This window comes from Pteropus medius, unplaced genomic scaffold, assembly GCF_902729225.1.
Source record: "Pteropus medius unplaced genomic scaffold, Ma_sr-lr_union100, whole genome shotgun sequence".
NCBI classification, from domain to species: domain Eukaryota; kingdom Metazoa; phylum Chordata; class Mammalia; order Chiroptera; family Pteropodidae; genus Pteropus; species Pteropus medius.
The window spans coordinates 2,058,559-2,078,496 of record NW_024349801.1 but is presented as its reverse complement, the minus strand read 5'-3'; the positions used below and the strand labels follow the sequence as shown (position 1 = coordinate 2,078,496).

General features: G+C 53.4%; 1 protein-coding gene across 5 annotated transcripts in view; it reads right to left on the bottom strand.

Annotated features, from left to right (window-relative positions):
* CBFA2T3 (CBFA2/RUNX1 partner transcriptional co-repressor 3) overlaps positions 1–19,938 on the bottom strand; it is an 89,704-nt gene that overhangs the window by 54,295 nt on the left and 15,471 nt on the right. The window contains exon 1 of one of the 5 annotated variants that reach the window (XM_039888650.1): positions 4,032–4,109. The exons of 2 other annotated variants lie outside the window; for them this stretch is intronic. In XM_039888650.1, coding sequence (XP_039744584.1) covers positions 4,032–4,095 — 64 coding nt within the window. In that variant the 5' untranslated portion in view covers positions 4,096–4,109. Of the gene's footprint in view, positions 1–3,045; positions 3,331–4,031; positions 4,110–19,938 lie in introns of those variants that run through there. 2 more of the 5 variants (XM_039888654.1, XM_039888653.1) reach the window with 2 other exon arrangements.

Below are 19,938 nucleotides of genomic sequence, written 5' to 3'. Positions count from 1 at the left end.
GACCTCAGGTGGCCCCCGATGTCAATTACAGCTGTGCCCCCACATGCCTGAGGCCCGTCCAGGTGAGAGTTCCAACATCTGGGGCATTAACCACTGTCAGCACCAAGTAGTCAGCCACCTGTCCCTGCAGGTGTGAGAAGAATGCTGACAGGTAGGCCAGGAATGAGTACAACAGAACCTCAGGCAAAAAGAGGCCAGCACAGGGGTGGGGGCCAGAGGCCAGGCGGCCACTGTCACTCAGTGTGGGGAAGTGGGGGGAGGGGCGGGGCGGGGGCGGGCAATCAGACCTGAGCTCCCTTCCTGAGCCTGATGAGTCTGAACCTGTCTGGGCATCTGGAACTAGAGAAGGTTCCACCGGCCTTGCAGGTGTCATGCACACTTAGACAGCAAGTATGAATGCTGAGCAGGGCTTGGCTAATAGTTATGGCTCAACAAGGTGCTGACACTCAGGCTGCTGTTGAGGGGACAGAGGCACGCGCAGGTGAGAGTAGTGCAGGAGGTAATGAGCAGGACTGAGCAGAGCTGCCCCATGGGAAGACTGGTCCCCCCGCCCAAGAGTGTCACTAATTAAGCACCTACTGTATGCAGCTCTTCACCGTTCCCCAGGGAGATGGATCTCTTCCGTGTTTTGGATTCTGAACACACACACATGTGCGTACATGCACGCACTGATCCAGGAGGGAATCACTCTCCTGCATATCCTGGTGCCACGGGAGGCTGAGGCTAAATCAGATGACCCCAAACTCAACCCACTGACGAAGCCACAGAAGAGGAGGTCGGAGGCTGGGAGCCCCAGGATGGTTTCAAGTGGCAGGGAAATGTCTCGCCCAGACCCCACCCTTCCTGCCACCCCTGGGGAGCAGCAGCTGGCTGGCTCTCTGAGAGGTGGCAGCCCCGCCGGCTTGAATCTTGCGGATTAGTGACCCAGCCTTCCAGCGTCTCCAGATCCTTGCGTAGGAAGGAAAATTAATTTCTTCCAGTCATGCAGAAATGAAAATATGTAGAGCCAAATCACAGAGATTTCCTGGAGGTGGTAACTCAATTATGCAGATAACCCGGTGACAGAGGAAGAGCATGCGGACACGAAAAGGCTAGTGGGTGGCCTGAGGCAGCCCCAGAGGGTCCCGGAGGGAGACATCCTGCTGAAATCCTCCAGCCCACCAGCCCTGGCTAGGCTTGTGAGCAAGCGGGTACCAAGCACGTGACTATCCCTTCCTCCCATCACACGTAGATCAAGGCACCGCCAGAGAGAGCCGGATTCCGCCAGAAAATTGGTCCTAATGTGATGTTCTCCTCCCGCCCTGCGTCTGTCTAGCTCTCGGGGAACACAGAACGCCACATCTGTCCCCACCATTCAGGCTTGTCTTCTTTCTTCCTTTCCCTTTTGACATACAAAAGTGGCCTGGCAACATAGCCCCAGACAGCGTGGCTCTTCAGGCATGGGGTAATTGGCTGCGCAGAAAAGAACCCTCTGCCTTCTGGGCCCAAATGAGTTTCCGGGCTTCCTCCATCCAAAGGACAGCAAGGTGGGGTGGGGGTGGGGCAAATGACACAGCTCCACCCCAGTACAAGTCACAGCGTCAGCTTTCTACTAATGTGTCCAGCAACTGTGCGCAAGACCTTCCTGCCCCTGCCTCTACTGAAGAAAGGATGCCAGTGGCCTGCCTCGTGTCTGGGACAGGTGAGGGCTGGGCCTGAGAGGGTCCAGCCCACCTCTCCCTTGGGGTCTCAACCTCAAGAAGTTTCTCAAACCTTGCAGCAACTTGCAAAAGCAATGCTAGGACACAGAATAGCTCTCCCTCTTTGTCCCCAGCCAACCCCTGTCCTCTGAGGGTGGCCGCCCTGGGAACCTCCTGTTTCTGGGTCCAGGGGAGGAAACACACACCCAGTTAGACATAATGAAGCGGTATCCTGGCTGCAGGGTCAAAGACGGGGCCTGACAGTTATTCAGATCACCCTACACAGGACATAAGGTCTTCGCTATTCTCAAAGGAAATATTTTTCTCCCTGGCTTCTGGAACAGACCTAAAGTCAGTCAACCTCAGCCCTAATGGTGGGGAATAGTTTTTTCTGTTTTTTGTTTTTTTTGGCGGCAGGGAGGCAGGGGTCTGCCCACTACTCTGCCCACCACACATGCAGGGGTCTGCCCACTACTCTGTGGCTGCTGGGTCCAGCACACACAGTTCCCAGGGGCTGGAAGGAGGGACAGCCTGGGGCCGTGTGTTCAGAGCCCAGTGGCTCACAGTGTGGCTTGCCACCAGCTCCACTGCCTTCTGTTCCACGTAAGCCCGTCTAGGGCTGAATTTCCAGCCATCTGTCCCTCTACATCGGCTCACACCTCCCTCCCTGCCATTCCCACAGCCTGGCTCCTGGCCTGCCCTACACGAAGATGGATGGTTCCCAAAGGGTGTGAGCATAAGCGCTGCCACGGGGCTGCAGGAAGCACAGGGGCTGTCAAGACCCCAGGGATGGTCTTTCAAGCCCCTCGCCCCATCCATGGGAGTGGGGCAGGGCCCCATGGGTGAGTCTGAGAAGACTTCACCCCAAGACCACTTAACCCCTGACCACCACTGGCCTGGGTGGCAGAGCCAGGAACCAAAACAAGATCCGGAGGGACTCAAGGGAGCTTTGGTCACCCTCCCCAGACAGGCCACTGGCACCTCCATCTCTCCTAGGGTCATCCTCTTTTCCCCCTCGAAGTCCCCTGTCACTTGGCCCAGGGTCTTTGTCAGGAAGCCCAGACACCCCAGGGGAGCCTGCAGGACCCCCCCCAACCCCCACCCCCATTCCCACCTTAATTCTGACCACACGCAGGGGCAGGTCAAGCTCTCAGCTCACCTGGGGTGGGGGGACATTCAGCCCAAGTGGGTGGGCGCTGAGTGGGCTGCCCCCACCTCGCCGTGGGCTGCAACTTTGCAAAGTGGGGAGGGGGTACCGGGGGCGGCCAGTGCACTCGACGCGGCAGCAAGAAGACCCGCGAACGGCAGCCGCGGGCAAAGTCGGGGTGACAGCGGCGGCGGCGCGCGGGGCAGACAGGGCACTTACGGTCCTGAGGTCCGGCGGACGGAGGCGATCGCACTCTAGCGACCTGGCTCCTGCAGTGGCTTTTCCTTCGAACTCGGTCCTCGCCTCCGAAACTTGGGGGCGATCCACGCGCCGTCTTCTCCCGCCGCGCCAGGCTCAGGAGCGCGGCGGGGCCGGGGCACTCGGGGCGGCCGCCTGGGCCATGCCCGGGCTCGGCTCCGGCCGCTTGCTCAGCCCGCCCGGCCGCCCGCGCGGGAACAAAGCGCGAGCGCCTCCCTGGGCGGTCTCCGGCCTCCCCGGCCCGCGCCCGGTCAAGCCGCCGCGCCTTTGGCTTGCGGGCGCCGGGCTCCGGCTGCCGCGCGCTCGCCTGAGTGTCTCACGGGGCCCCGCGGCCCCCGCCCCGCGCGCTCCGCCTCCGCCTCCTGTCCCCCGCCGCCGCCGCTGCGCCACCTGCCTCCAGCTCGGCGCCCATCGCGCTCGGCTCCGCCCCGGGGCGCCGGCCGCGGGAGAGGGGCCCGGGATCCGTGCGGGGCCGGCTTGGGAGAGGGGCTCCGCCCGCTGCCGACCCCGTCCCGGCCCTGGGGCAGCCGCGGACCCTAGGGCGCGCCCTGAGAACTCGGCCGGGGACTCTCGGGCGCAGCCGGTGGCCCTGAGCGCGGGTGCTAGTGTAGGGAGAGCGCGGCGTGCTGGGGGGACAGCTAGCTCTTCTGTAGCGGGGGAGCGCGGGGTGTAGTGAGGGATGCGCGCTGCTCTGGGGGGGATGCCCGCGAGAGTAGCGCTGGGTGCGGCGGAGTGGGGAGCGCCAAGTGAGTGTGCAGGAGCGCAGAGTGTCGTGGGGGAGGGGGGTCGCGGGTATCTTGGGGAAAGCGGTGTGGGTGCTGTGCAGGGAGCGCGGGTGTCGCGCGTGGCGGGCCCCTTGCTCGCGCACACCCCCGCCTGCTCCGCAGGCCGCGCCCGGGGCGGGCGGGCGGGGACTTGGAGCTGAGTGCGCCGCCGCACACACCCACCTCTAGCAGTCCGCGGCCGCCCGCCTCGCAGTTTTAGGAGTCTCGGCGTCTGGCGTCCGGGCATGAGGCGAGCGGCAAGCGCCCCTCCTCCGGCCGCCCGCCCGCCGCGTGGCCCAGGAAGCGCCAGGTCGCCTCGGCTCTCGGCCGGCAGGGGGCGCCCTCCCCCGCCGCCCGCCCGGGCCATCGCGCCCAGCACGTGGGGTCCCGGCGTTAACCCAGGCGAAAATGCTGGAGGTACGCGATCCCGCGCTCTTGGGCAGCTGTGGACCCAAGCAACTGCACGTGCTTTGAGCTCATTTGCATATCATTCATTTATTGTCAACCCGCAGAAATGCCCCAAGCTGCTGCCCGATCCTCTCTGCACCCGACTTGGCTCTTCACCACGCTCCCCCTGCCCCCCGCCTCCCCCCCCCCCCATCCTCTACACGCAGAGTCCTACCTCCCCCACCCCACCCGCTTTACCTCTTTCTCTGAAGTGCTTTGTGGTGTATCTGATGCGTCTGCGTGGTTAGTACATTTTTATAAAATCGGTGTCTTTTTTCCTTCCTCCCCCAACCCACAGGCACTTTCTTAGAGACAAGCTGGGGTCCCAGGGTCACGGTCTTAGGAGACAGAGGGGCCAGAACTTCAGAACAGCAGGGCCCTCATTTGCATCTCATTTGGCATAAATCTGCATGAGAAGGTCCAAGGTCCCCAATTCTCAAGTATAAAAATACAGCGATGTGCCAAAAAATGTCCCTCTCCTTCCAGGTTTACTCCACGGGCCTGTTTCTCCCTAACCCTTGGCCTTTTCTTGACTGAGCTCTGCTCACTAGAGCTGAGCTGGGCAGGGGAAGTCACCTGCAACACAGACTCAGGGGCTCTGGGATAGAAGAGGATCAATTCTGCCCCATCCTTCTGTGGCAACCCCCAGAAGCACTGAGCAGGGGTCTGGTCAACTGAGTCGTCAAGTAGCCATATGCTCCCCAGCCCCACACCAGTCCCTTGACCTCCTGGCTCTCTGTCCTTGTGGAAATAAGAGGAGGTGCAGTGAATGCTTTAATTGTAACAGAAATATGCAGCATCTACATTCCCCTGGCTTTCAGAATATGCTTCAATGTGGGCTCTGTCCAGTCCTTGAGGAAGAACAGAAGGTCCTGAGCCCATTTCACAGAAGAACGTGTATCTAAAAGTGGTGGGCATGTTGCTTAAGGTCGCAGACTTTATGCACCAATATCTATTAATACCAACTCCTTTACTTCACGGACTCTGAGACAGCACTGATTTTAAGATGCAGCATTATTTTATGTGCCACCAAGAAAGAGCACACTCCCCATTAGAATCCTTAGATGCCTCTAGATTTCAGAAATGTTAACATGCAAAAAAGTGGGTCAGGTGGGGTGACTGAGCAGCAAACAGACAGCCTGAAGCAGCCTCAGGGGCTTCTCAACTGGTAGGGAGGTAAGTGCAGTCCCAAACAACCACTGAGTTCACATGGAGCATTGAAGCTGGACCCAACCTGGGCCGGGGGTCCCCTGCAACTCCACCCCTACAAAAACAACACATTTAGTTCTTTGTGCTAAATTACCAATTGCAATATCGCTGAATGAAGTAGGGTGCTAAAAACCATTTGAGACATGAAAGATCCCAAAACACTGAGAATAAAACGGCAGTCATCAGAGACCACATTTCTGGGCCTGTGTCAATCCAAAAGGCTCCCTTGTCCCCACCTGAGAGAATTGTTGCTAGTGAGAAGAAAGAAGCTGGTGGGGGCAAGGCTTCTTCCTGAGCTGTGACTGGGTCAGACTGCCAGCAAGTCCAGCCCAGCCACATCACAGTCATGGAGAATTGTGACAGTAACTGTTGGCATGGAGGAGGGTTTGCTAAGGGCAGTCACTGAGCTGAACACCATCTCTCTATTTTCCCACTTATTTCTCACCCATCTGCCAAGCAGATGCTACTGGAGCCCCTATTTTACAGGTGGAGGGATTGAGGCTCTGACAGGTTGCACAACTTGTCCATAGCCACACAGCCCACACAGGTGGAGGTTAAATGCCCATGCCACTCTCTCACCTACTCAGTCTCCCCATCGCCTCCCATGGATTGGTTTCTCACATTAGAAAAGGTCCGGTCACAACATCTGGGCACTGTAAGGTGACATTTAAGAAGAATCCCATCCCTGCCTAAAAGATGTAGACAGTAAGATGTAGGTGAGCAGGACAAAACTCATCTACCAGGAGACCCAATCATGGGCAAGTGAGTGCCAAGGCAAGGCACCTCCCTAAAATGCTGGACAGAGGGGCACAGAGCAGGAGGGTAGTAGCAGAGAGCTGTGGAATTCGGAGTCGTGGTGCCCACCCCTGTGCAGCCCCAATGTTCTAGTGTGTATAGAGGCAGGAGTCCAAGTCATAAAAGTCTGGACTGCGGCTTCCCCAGGTGAAGCCAGCTCTCCCTCAGCTTATAGTCCCCCCCAACAACTCTCCCTTCCCAGGAGAGAGAACATACTCAGCTCGAAGGTGCACAGTGGCAAAGTTGGGCCAGCTCCCAGACTTTCTGACTTGCAGCTGGATGCTCTCTGGGGCCCTGCCCCTGCTGCATCCTAGGAAACAACCTCATCCGTCCAGTCTTTTCCAACTGCAATTTCTATCACTTCTGCACATGCTGGTCCTCCCTCTGGATGGGGAACCCTAAAGGGCTGCGCCCACATCTCATTTCTCTACCAACTCCCACAGTTCCTAGCTCAGGGCTTTGACAAAGATACAACTGAGAAACATCCCTCAACCGTGTTACCTCTGCTGCAGTAAAGGTCTGTTCTTCTCCCTGACACTAGACAGGAGCTGCCATACAGAGCCCTGGCCAGGTGTACTGAGTTTCACCTGCCAGTTCCATGTGGCCCTCATCACCATCCCGGGAGTTGGTCTTGCCACCAGCCTTGTTTTCCTGATGAGGACCCTGGCACCCAGGGTGCTTGGGTACTTGAATGTCACAGGCTAGTCTTTGGCAGAGCTGAACTCTGTCTGACCAGGCCACCCTGGCCCAGGAGTCCAGGCCATCAGCCACTGCGGACCCACTTGTCTTTAAAAATAATTCTGAGTGACTACAAACTCCCTTGAATATACTTCTGTTACCTCTAAAAACCTTCCGCAGAAGTTTAATAGCTGTGAACAGTAGAAAAACTGAATACCTGTAAATATGACTATCTTAAAATAAAAGGGTGGCCGATGGACTAGAAAACAGCGATTTGATAGCCGTCGTTATCTGCTTAAAAATACATGAATAAACTCTTCTTTAACACCTGAATTTTCACACAGCTCCCCAGCCGAAACAATGAGCTTTTAGATATAACGTGAAAAGCACAATCCATGACAGAAAAATTTGGTAAGTTGAACTTTGATAAATTTTAAAACTTCTGCTCTGCAAAAGACACTATTAAGAGAATGAAAAGACGAGCTACAGCCTGGTTGAAAATATTTGCAAAACGCATATCTGATAAAGAACTGTCATACACAGAACTCTTAAAACTCAACAATAAGAAAACAAATAAGCCAATTAAAAAATGGGCAGAAGATCTGAGCAGACACCTCACCAAAGAAGATATACAGATGGCAAATAAGCACATGAAAAGATGCTCAACATCATATGTCATTGGGGAAATGCAAATTAAAATGAGATACCACTATACACCTCTTAGAAATGGCCTAAATCCAGCACACTGATAACACCAAACGCTGGTGAGGATGCGGAGCAACAGGAACTCTCATGCATTGCTGGTGGGAATGCAAAACGGTACAGCTACTTTGGAAGAGTTTGGCAGTTTCTTATAAAATGACACATGTTCTTACCATATGATCCAGCAATCATGTTCCTTGGTATTTATCCAAAGGGTTGAAAACTTATGTCTACACACAAATCTGCATGCAGATGTTTACAGCAGCTTTTTGCCCAAACTTGTTTCAGGAAGAAACTGAGATGTTCTTCAAGAGGTGAACAGGTAAACAAACTGTGATTCATTCAGACAATGGAATATTATTCATCAACAAAGAGCTATCAAGCCACGAAAAGACGCAGAGGAAACTTAAGTGCATATTGCAAGTAAAGAAGCCAATCTGAAAAGGCTACATACTGTATGCTTCCAACTCTATGGCATTCTGGGAAAGGTAACACTATGGAGACAGTAAAAAGATCAGTGGTTGCTTAGAGGGAGAGAGGAATAGGCTGAGCACAGAGATTTTGGGGGCAGTGAAACTGCTCTGTATGACACTACAATGGTAGACACATTTCATTGTACATTTGTCCAACCCCATAGAATGTACAATACCAAGAGTGAACCCTAATGCAAACCATGGACTTTAGTTAATAACAGGGTATCAGTTTTGGCTCATTAATGGTAACAAATTGTCACACTAATGAAAGATATTAATAATAGGGAGAACTGAGGGGATGGTGATTTTTAGAAATTATGATTTCTGCTCGATTTTTCTATAAACCCAAAAGGAATCTAAAAAAATAAATTCTATTAATTAAAAAACCCAGCAGACCAAAGTAAAAAAAGATATCGGTGACATTTTAAAGGGTGTGCACAGTTGTAAAAGCGTACGCGAATAGCCTCTTCTTTAATGCCTGAATTTTTACACAGCTCCCTTTTCTCTCTTAATGCATGTTTCCATTTCACCTGACACAATTTTATTCTAATACATTTTCAGTTTGAAAGTCTTTCGATTCCCCTATCACACAGACCTATGTAAATAAATTCAAATGTCAGATTTAAACATTTTCTTGTGTTAAAATGTATTTGTCTTCTGTATTGGGTTATCATTGTAATTATTATTAGTCTGCAGATGATACAAACGATGTGAATTTAGTATATATTTTGAGAATTATGAAACATAAAAAGTATATATTTTTGAAAATACCTCTTCTAAAAAGAGAGATGACGCAGTCTTTTTTCTTTGAGTAGTTTGTGTATTTGTGCATGAACATTACTTATTGCCAGAGAAAGACAAGGCTCCATATTAATTCCATTCCTATTGTGGGTTTTTAATGTGAAAGCCTGAGAAACCTCAATCACATAAATAGATCAGGATGAAAGGCTGCTGTGCTCTTATGACATCACTGTGGCCTCCTTCCCACATTTATATGCCCTGAACCACATGGTGACCAGTCATAAAGTGATTTTGAATAACTATCAGCTGACAAGTCCATAGTCCTTCAGTTTTATTGCAAGCAAAGCCTGGAAATTGCCAGAATTGTTAACAGATGTGTTTCCTGTGAGCATGGAGACCGAGGTGAGGCGTCGTGACTGGGTCCAGGCCTTCTTTGGGAAAGTGAGAGAGGGGTGACTATGTAAGGGAAGCTGGGAAAAGGGACAATGCTCAGGCCTAAGCGGGTAGTGTCCTGCCCTGGCCATCAACTGAGGTTGGTGTGGGCATCAGATTCCAGGGTTTTAAGTCGACCATGAAGGAAAGAAACCTAAAGCAGAGAAAGTCCTGGCTCCAGCCAGGAAGATTCCTGCCCCTGGGAGCATCTCTTGGCTTTTTTCCTTAGTCGTGTCCCAAGATCGGTCAGACCCAGATCCAGGAATGGCCCCTTAGGCAGAAGGGGAGGTCCACCCAGAACCCGGGCAGAGACACAACAAGAAGACTGAGCGGAGGGCCGTGAGATCATCCTGTCCACCTGGCATCGGGGCAGCAGCATAAAGTCGTACAGCAAGTGCAGGTCGGACTCATCTGAAATGCCTTCTTGGGGTCTTCACAGAGAACCTTGCTTGCCTGGGCTCCCAGCTCACCACCCTACCCTGCACTATCTCCCTCTTCTCTCTTGCAAGCACAACCTCCACTTGGTTTAAGTCTTCATCCCTCCCCACTCCAGCCACTCTAGGACCCCACTCAGCCCTGGACCCAGCCTGGCCAGCCCTCACCCTTCTGTCTATTCAGAAAAAAGCTCATTCCCTTACCGGTGATTGGCTCAGGTGTGGGCATATGATCCATCCGCAGCCAATGAGATGTGAGGAGAGGGGCTTCTGGGGGCTTCCCTGGTCCCCACATGAGGGAGGAAACTCTCTGACTACAGAGTTCGGAGGTGATCCTGAACTTCCCACTGCCCAGTGGCTAATGCCCTGAGGATGATGCTGACACTGAGGGGCACAGATGGACAGAAAGGATGGATTCCTCAGAGCGCTGTTGACTGCTGAACCAACCAGCCTTGAAACTTACCCTACTTCTGGACTTGCTATTTCGATAATACATTTCCTTGTCATTCAAGCCAATTTTAGCCGGAGTTTGTTTCTTGCACCCAAAAGCACCCTGACTATAGGCTTTCCTTGATCTCAGCCATCCGAGGGCCGCTGTGACTTATTATCGCTCTTGATGCAGAGAGTCCCCTACTTCAAGATACACCGGAACTGGGTGGAACAGCTGTGAGAATGAAGACTCCGGCAGGATCGAGACTATGGTGTCAAGTGCTCAGGTGCAAAATTTAAAGGGGACACCAAAGAACTCAGTATTCGAGATAAATCACATTTTAAGCCAATATTGAAAATATCAGAATCAATGACAAAAATTCATGATAAGCAAAGTATCAAAACTTTAAGTGAAGACAGGGTTTCCATTACAAATTTCTCCCTTCGGGTCAGGTTCCCACACGGCTCAGCCGGGCTCTGCCAGCTCCTTCCCCGTGATGGGATGGGATTATAGGGCTGGCCGGACCAGGAAACTGTCTGTCACAGTCATCAGTCTGCCCTTTCCTGCAGGTGATTCTGGGTGGTCTGAGGCTACAATTTGGGAAACAGGGCCCCCAAGCACTTCTCAAGCCATTCACACAGGGCCGATCACACCAGCCTTGCAGGTGGGCTAAACTCCTACCTGGATTCCGAGAATGGAAAACAGCCTCTGGGAGATGGAATGCCTTGTCCAGGGGCAGGGGTAAATAAGTAGTACTGTCTTCCTAGGTTCCCCCAGAGGTGGACACAGACTAGGCCAGTAGATGCCAGGCAGTGGGGGGGGTTGGGGGTAGGGGGTTGCTGACAGGAGGTCCAGGCAAGAAAGTGGAAATGAGACCAGAAGGCAGGAAACCAACAAAGGTAGCCTGTCAACCTAGGGCCACTGAAGCTCCATCCTCTAGGGCCCCCAGGGGATGCTGACAGACCCAGGAAAGGCCTTCAGAGCCCTCTCTGAAGAGGCTGGAAGACACGTATTTATGTGGCAGCTCCCGTTCCTTCTATGTGAGTGCTGTTCCAAACCCTCACTTCCCGCCTCCCATGCTGTGGCCAAGGAGAGCTATTGAAGAGGGCAGAGGGGCAGGTGGCCACGAGTCAGAGGTTGTACGCAGAAATGGAGGCATGGCGTTTGGGAGGGGACTAGGATGTGGACAGGGCGTGAAAACAGCTGGCACCAGCAGTGCCTGGAGAGATTCTGCCAGACAAGACCCCCTATTCTCTGCGGGTCTCCCTCCGCCTAGCTCAGCGCACCTTAGAATCGTGGAGTCCTGGGAGGTGGCTCTGGGCTTCCCAACCATTTGATTCCAGGCCGTTTGTTTTTAGCTATGCCAAAGTTTTAGTTAGGAACTTCAAATAAAGAATCAGGATGGTGGTCACGTTGAGAAAACTGCAAAGTTCTCCAGGCAAAGTCATTAATTACTGTGCATGCAAAGCCAGACAGCTAAAATCCCAGTTTCAGGCTGGGCCAGATGCAGCCACCAGATAGGCAGCCCCAGAGAAGCTTTCCTGTGTAGAGCAGCCGCCTGCCATCTCCCACCTGTGCAGGTGTGGTGCTAGGTGATTTCAAATATCTTCTCATTCAAACCTCGAAACAAGCCCTGTGACAGGTTATGAACAGATAAGGAACTGAGACCCAGGAAACCCAGGACTTATTGGGAGGTGGCGGTGCTGGGATGGAGGCAACTGTGCCTAGGGCCCCAACCCACACCTCTTCATGCCGCACTGCTGCCCGCCCGACCCTGCTCCTCTCTCCTGTTATTTGGCTAGTCACCCCTGCCACCTTCTGGCCTGCCTGTCTACCGACATGTCCACACTGCGGGTGATGGTGACAGGAGGCAGCCGTGGAAGGGCAGCCTATCTCTCTTCCAAACTGCAGGGAGGAACCAAGCCCGAGCGGCCCAGCAGGACGCAGCTCTCACATGGGCTGGGCGCTCTGAGGGCAGGGGGCGACTGGAAGCCCCTGATGTGGCCGCACTGCGCTGGGCGGTAACCCTGTGCGTAGCTGCAGCAGTGCTAGCTCGGCCTCAGGTGGCTCTCCCCTGCAGGACTGGACACGTCCTCTCCAGCAGTCGGTTCCATGCACCCTGCACTGGGGACAGCCCTCTCACCCCCAGTTCTCCGAGGAATTCTAGATGAAGTTAGAGGAGGAAGGTTTTCACAGACCTCACCAAAAAGTGCCCCGAACCACTAGGTGTGGGAAAACGTTGACTCTCACTGGGTCCTAAGACTATGGACTAATTAATTCATAGCGTTTACCACCTATATAAAAGGCCAAATTTAAAAATGAAGACATCCAGTGTGGGTGACGGTGCAGTAAACAGGCTGCGGGACGCTCACTGGTCATATTTTCTCACGGGACATTTCAGCAATAGTTATCAAGAGCTGTGCATCGATCCAGCAGTTTGTACGCTCGGACTTATCTACAGAGGATGTTTATTATATAAACAGCACTGTGAAACAATGAAGGTTAGAAGTGATACAAACATCCACCTGAAAGCTACAGACAGATGAATGCCAATACCTCCAATGGAATATCATCCTTCTATTTAACAAGGGGATGCAGCAGGATATGCTCATATTCTGTCATCAGATGAAGGGTCAGGAACAAATCAGTGTGGAGGTGGAGGCCTGGGAAGGGTCGGGAGGGAACCCTGGGCTGCCCAAGGGCTCTGTGAGTGGCTAACTTTGTCCCCCCGCCTCCCCGCCACTTCCTGCTTCTCTAATTCTCTGGTTTTTCTATAAAGAAGCACCCTTGTTTCTGCAGCATGAGGCAGCCCTCACTGTGAAGCAGCCTCATGCACGTATTCATCCTTTCCTTCACTCTCTCAGCCTGTTTGGGGGTAAGTTACTGAAGCTCTCTGAGCTTCAGTTTCCTCGGATGAGAATAATAATTGCTGACTGGCTCCCATATTTGTAATATGACCCGACGATGAGTTCCAAGTTCTCGCTCATCTCTTTTTGTTCAGTTTCAGATGAGAACCAGGCTAAGAGCGGAAAACATCCTGCAGGGAAATTGCCCACTGTGTACATATAAAAGGGAATGTCAATGGGACCGAGCTGACATTTAAAATCCCCAGAGAAGCATGCACTGTCCCATAGATGATGTCAAGACAACTCACTCTCCCATTTTGGGGGAAAAAAATAATTATATATTCCTCACTTCATTTTGGAAAAATAAACTCTACTTGTGTTAAAGAATAAAATGTGAAAAGCAAAACAGTGAAAGTATCAGAAGAAAATATAGGTCATTGTATAATACTCGCTTATAATGAAGGAAACCCAGAAGCCTAGGAAAAATAGCTGGATAGACTTGGCTATACAACCATTAACAACTGTGTACGGAAGGGAGGCTGTAAATAAGCCTAAAAGGTAAGGGGTAGGCTGGGAGAGGTTATTAGCAACATGTATAACAAAGGACTAAGAGCACTGTATACAAAAACTGCTACAAAGAAGTAAAAAAAATATAAACATACAAGATAAAAATGGGCAAAGCATATGAATAGGTACTTCCCACAAGGAGATATACGATAAACTCTTTCACTTTTAGAGTTTTCCTCCCAAACTTCCCTTGAGAGCCAGTGATTGGAGTTGGATTACATTTCCCTGGGTCTGACGATAATGAAACAATAATAGCAGTTACTGTTCCGGAGCTCTCCCTCTGTGCTGGGAAGTCCTAGCCTGCCTGAGAGCCCACCTGCATTTCCCTCAGGGCCTTTGCACAGGCCACGCCCTCCACCAGGAACACCCTCCCGGTCCTTTGCTGCAGCCTACGCAAGAGGCCAGGGGGTCCTCCCCTTGAGCTGGATTGTGGGACTTGCCCTTCCTTCTAGCATATTTATCTGTGGTTTATTTGTTCACTCTCTCTCTCTTCCCCAGGCAGGGGTGTCCCTGTCAAACTGTTCACCATCCCGCCTTCAGGTCCTTGCACCCTCAACAATTATTTGTTGAGTGACTGTGTGATCTCATTTTAATCTTCATGTAACTCTCGGAGAGGCATCACTATTCGCATTTTAGTTTTCACCCTCTTATCTCTTATCTGCATATTTGGATTTTTCTATAAGTATTTTCTGTTCCGTTTCAGCTTTTTTAAGTAAGAAAAAATAGCAGTTAGTTTTAAAAGCGAACTTGCCGTACGTAATTGGGATGGCTGCCCCTGTGCCAGGCCTCGGGCCCCAGGGCTCAGAAGACCGGTCTCAGCTGCTCACCCCCATGGCCAGAGTGACTGGGCCAAGAAGAGGGCATGTGACCCAAGCTGAGCCAATCGTAATCGTTCTCTGGAATTTCCTGAACTGGGACAGAGGTAATTTCTCTTGGCTCTGCTCTTGCTTAGAGCTGCCTGGAGCTTTCTGCTCTGAGAGAGTAGAGAGGGTGTTCCCTGCGCACTAGGGCTGGACCGAGGGGGTCCCGAGGCCATCCCACCCTGCCCTTCCTGGACACTGCTACTGGGTCCTGCCTGAGCTACCCCAAGTGATCAGGGTTTCTGTCACCCGCCGCCACATTTCCTGATTGACACACATCTGTGGTACCTGTCGGGAGGTGGTTTGTGGCCCCCACCCTGGCCCTGGCAGCCCCACTGTGCACTCTGAGCACTGAGCCGGGAGCTGCGGTGGGCAGCTGTGCTCTGTGCGTGTGAGCGATAAGAGCAGGCCTGCCTGCAGCAGTGCCAAGGTGGAGGAGGTCCATTTGTCAGCCTGAGACTTGGGCAGGCTCTGGGATGGATGATCTCCAAGCCCACATGCATCTCCCTCTCCGACAGGGCCGTTTATTATTTCTGGAGCTGGGACGCCCTCCAGTCCTTCTGCAGGGCACCGGGAGAGCATTCCGAAAGATGAATCTGGTCCTGTCACTCCACTAGAGATAAAGTCCCCCTCCTCACTGCTCTCCAGCTCTGGCCCCCTCAGGTACACAGGAAGCTGTTTCTAGCTGAAACATCCTGCTGGCGAGCTCCTCCCAGCTGCTGAGAGAACTTCCAGTCCGGGAAGCCCCTCGCAATAGCTCAATCGCAACTGCTCACGTATCTGTGGTTCTCCCAGGAGGTGGGGGACCCCTAATGCTATGGCTCTGACGTCCTGCCCTCATTGTATTCTGGGGTGCAAAGAATCCAGAACCCACACAGTGCTCTGTCAGGATCCCCTTGCTGTGTTTGCTGTTGAATGAACGGCCAAGAGAATGAACGGTCATCGTCGCCCACAGAGAAAAACTCTCTTTGTTCCCTTTTTGCCCCTTAAATATTTCCACAGATACAACCTGCCCCAGGAGCAACAACAGAGGATGAGGAACCAAGGCGGAAGGGTGTTCTGGGGGTGGAGTCCCCCATCCTCTGGGCTCCCTGGGTCCCTGTCCCTCAGTCTGTCCTGGGTCTATGACCCTCAACAGCAGGACACAGAGAAGGAAAGGTGCCACCTGCCCATGCTGCCCTGGTTTTGAGGCTGGGAGGTTGGAGGGGGCTCATCATACAGGGGAAGAGACCCCCGAGTTCGCCAGGGGAAACCACTGATTTCACAAATGGGGAAACCAAGCCACAGAGTAGGGAGCCCTCTGCTCCCTCTACCTGGTCCCTGTGCCTCAGTTCTGTGAGGAGAGCCACTCAATTCAGGGGTCTGAAGGGGAATGGGATCCCCAAAGGCCTTTTCTTGCTGAGAGGACCTGACTTGTTCAGGGGACCAGGATCCCATTCAGCAGAGGGTCTCACCTAGGGAGCCAGGCTGTCCCTCGCTTTCCCAGTGCTGTGTGCTCTTGACAAAAGAGACTAGCAATGGATGGCAAGAGCCCTTTCTCTCCTCCCCGCTGCTCTGCCTGAGTACCCATGAGACAAAGGCCGAAAGCTGGCCCTGCGTCCCCAAAGTCAGACACTCCCGCTGATGAGCCACCGTACCTTATTTCCGCCTCGTGTTCCCGGTCCAGCCAGTGCCCGGGGATCAAGGAAATGAATGAGCATGTGAAGAGCTGACCCAGTGCACCCAGCGTCCTCCCAGAAAGAAGAGCTGTGGACCCTGCCCTTGAGACACTGTGTTCAAAGGCTGACAGATTTCTAGAAACAGCCCTGAGGCACCCCCTCACCCACTCCGCGGCCCTCACCTCCCAAGGCTCTGGACTTGGTGAAACCTGGGCTGAACTTGAGGATCTGGACAGGATCTGAAAGCAGGGCGAGCCGGGGAGCTCCTGGCAGGGGCAGGCAGCACAGGCACGGGAGGCTGGGCAGGAGTAGCTCACCTGGGGAGCAGGGAAGGGGCACTGATGGGGTGAATTTCTCTGACCTTGGGCTGTATGTGACAGCCACATGACAAAGCACCTTTCATTGCTATTCAGTGCCCAGGGATCAGAATTTTTGCCTATTGAGGTCATAATTTACTCCTGGGAAAATAAACATTTGAGTTTGTTTTGCTGTGATTATTAATCTTAACAGTATAATGTCTCTGGGTTCCCCTGAGGGGACCTGCTCCCACCCTCGCTCTGGTCTTTGGACCTTGTGGAGCCCTGTACCTCCCACAGGGAGAGGGCCCCCTCCAACCAACCTGCTCCTAACGGTGTGTGGACAGCACCTGGCGCGGGGGGGACATGTGGCTTGGGGTGCATGGGGCCCCTCTTCTTCTAGAAACAGACTTGCCCTCTGGCCACAGGGTGGGCCTCTGACCAGACAGGGTCCCTGGGAGGACACCTTCATCTGTCCACGTCGGGGCTGACCAGTAACACCTGGATCCTTCCTGGGGTCAGATATTGAGAGTGAAGGGAAGTTTCCCTTCTGCTCTGTTGCTGAGCCACAGAGATGGTGACTGGCCCTGCCAGCGGTGCCTGCCTGCCATGGGGCCGGTGCCGATTTGCAAAACGGAGCCTACAAGGGAACGGGAGATGAGCAGACCCGAGAGACGTCTGTCCCTGAACACACTGGCAAGGCTCTTTTTCATCTTCTGAGCGAAACAGTCCAGTTCCTTAGTGATTCTTATGTGGAGTGCACCTTGGACATGCCTGAGTGTGGTCATGGCCACTCACAGGTGTTACCAATCACAGTGGGGACCAGCCAACCGCAGCAACAGGGTTTCCACTCATCACGACAACCCAGCCCATTCCATCATGACGATCTCCAGCCGAGGGTTACCTTGTGACCCTGACCTTCAGCCACAACTGACTGGTCCCTGACCCAGGCCAGGCCAGCACAACATACCGTCCCCTGGGAATTTGGGGAGGAGGCTCTGGGATATGGCTGGCGCAGAGGACGGTGGCCTGGGCTCCTGTGGCTCTCCTAGGCCCGGTCCCAGCTCCCAGAGGCTAGGTGGACCCTTTGAGTGAAGAGGTCAGAACACCTGGGCAGCAAGGCCTCGTTTCTTATGTGCATGGCGAAGGGCACTCACTGAGTCATAGCTAGTGTTCACGACAACCCTCGTCGTGGGAAAGTCCTATAAACACAAAGGTCACAGCAACCGGGAAGGTCAAACCGCTCACCTGACCAGAGTGGGGAGGGCAAGAGGCCTCCACCCAACCTCCTGGCCCCGTGGGACACACTGTGTCCCTGGGTTCTCCCTGGAGCGCCTTGGGGGTCAGCTCTTTGGCCCGAGCGACCACCCTACTGCCTCGGAGCATGACCAGACTCTGGGAGCTGGTCACATTGCTGTCCAAGACAGAGGTGGGATGACACTGAGCCTCTGTAGGCTCTCCCGCTTTGTCCCACAGGGGTTTGCCTTTTGATTCATTGCTGCGAGTCAGCCACAGAGGGCATTGTAAACATGGAACCCAGAATCCCAGAACGCGCGACTCACTCCTGGGGTAGCAGCTAGAGCCTGGGGTGCGCCTCTGAGTATCTGTCACGTTCTCCCCAGAACATAAGCCACTCCTGGACTTGAGCCCTGTGGCCGTGCCCCAGGGCAGCTGCGAGTCAGACCCACTGAGGATGAGTGTCTGAATGGAGCCCAGAATCTTGACTCTTCTTTAAGTGTTCCAGAAGGTTCTAGAGCTCACTAGTCAGGAAACCTAACCCATTCCCACAACTCCTTATCAGAACTGACACTTATGCCTGCCCCTGAAACACCTCCACCCCACAGCCAGGCTCCCTGGGACCCCATCTGCCAGAAAACTCGATACTCTCCAAGGATCTGAGGTGAAATTTTGGACAACAGTGCTGTGCAGGAAGCACAAACTGGATCAGAGCTCAACGTGCCTCTCGTCGACCTTCGAAGCACAGGGGGAGTGGCGGTAAAGGTGACAACCAGCACCTGCACGTCACCTCCAGCCCACATAGAGTCTCCACCCACATCCTCCCCGCCGAATGCTCACTCCAGTCCTTTGTGGCTTTTCTCACTGCCTCATTGTACAGCTTGCAAGCCAAGGCCCAAAGAGGGGCGGTGACTCCCCCAAGACACACAGCATGTAGGTGACGGGTCTGGCATCATACCCGGGCTGTCGCACTGTCTCAGCTGAGCAAAGTTAACTCAAAAGAAGGCATGTTCCGAACAATAAAGTATGATTAGCCAGAAAAAGAAATGAAGTCATGACACACGCTACAACGTGGATGAACCTCGAAAACATGCTGAGTGAAAGAAGTCAGGTACAAAGGCTGCATATCATATGAACTCGCTTGTATCAAGTGTCCAGAACAGACAAATCCACGGTTAGAAAGTAGATTAGTGGTTGCCCGGGGCTGGAGGTGACTTCTAAGGGGTACCAGGTTTCTTTTAGGGGAGATAAAAATGTTCTAAAATTAGATGGCGGGGACGCTTACACAGCTCTGTGACTACACTAAAAGCCACCGAAATTGTACTCATTAAGTGGGTGAACTGTGTGTTATGTGAGTTCACGCAAAAAAGCTGTTTTAAAATCAAAGTAGACCCAGAACTAAAGCACCTTCTGAACCACTTTCCCTCTCTCAAGGGGAAAAACGACCAAACAGAAGAGGGGAGGGCAGGGAGGAGGGGCCGATCCCTCTTGAGGAGGCCTAAGGAAGACAGGTCTGGGTGCCGGGAGTCCCAGGAACCACAGCAGCGGTGTCTGTCCAGAGAAGAAAGGGCGCTGGACGCAGGCTGTATGGGGAAGAAGGCCTAAAATAACTAAGAACCTGAAACTCCGGGGAGAAGTTGAGGGTGGTGTGGTCACCTCGAATGGGGAACTCCTCGTGGAAAGAAAGGAGAAGTTTTATCGGGGAGGGTGTTAGGGTGAAGCTGGGCAGGGCATGGCGGTGGGGATGGAGGAAGAAAGGTTTCTCACATGGAAACACTCAAATGCTCAGTGTCCTTGGGCATCACACACTGCTCCGTTTGTGGGAGAACCCCGACAGCGGAGAGGGAGAAACTCCAATTCTCAGATCGGGAGACAAGCCTGGGGAAGACGGAGAGACCAGCTCGGTCTCCCACTGGCTCACCGCAGCCTTCGGAAGGGGTGCAAACTCACTCCCCTGGGCTCAGCGGTCCCGGGCTCCACTGTATCAGGTCAGAGCCGGCTCTGCCCACAGCGCAGTGCACACTGCAGGCCTTCTCGCTGAGCCTCCGCCCCAGCTGCACCCTCCAGGTGTTCATCTGCTTACCCACTGTGAGCGAGTGCCCACCTGTGCCGGGCAGTATCCAGGGCTGGAGATTGGAAGTGAGCAGAGTGAAAACATTGCCTCGTGGCATTCCCGTTCAACAAGCATTGGAGGAATGAAGTAGGAGTGGGGCCCAGACTATTTCCTTTGACAAAGGGGTTGGGCCACTGACAGATCTGTTTACTCGTAGCCACTCTGGAGCGGGC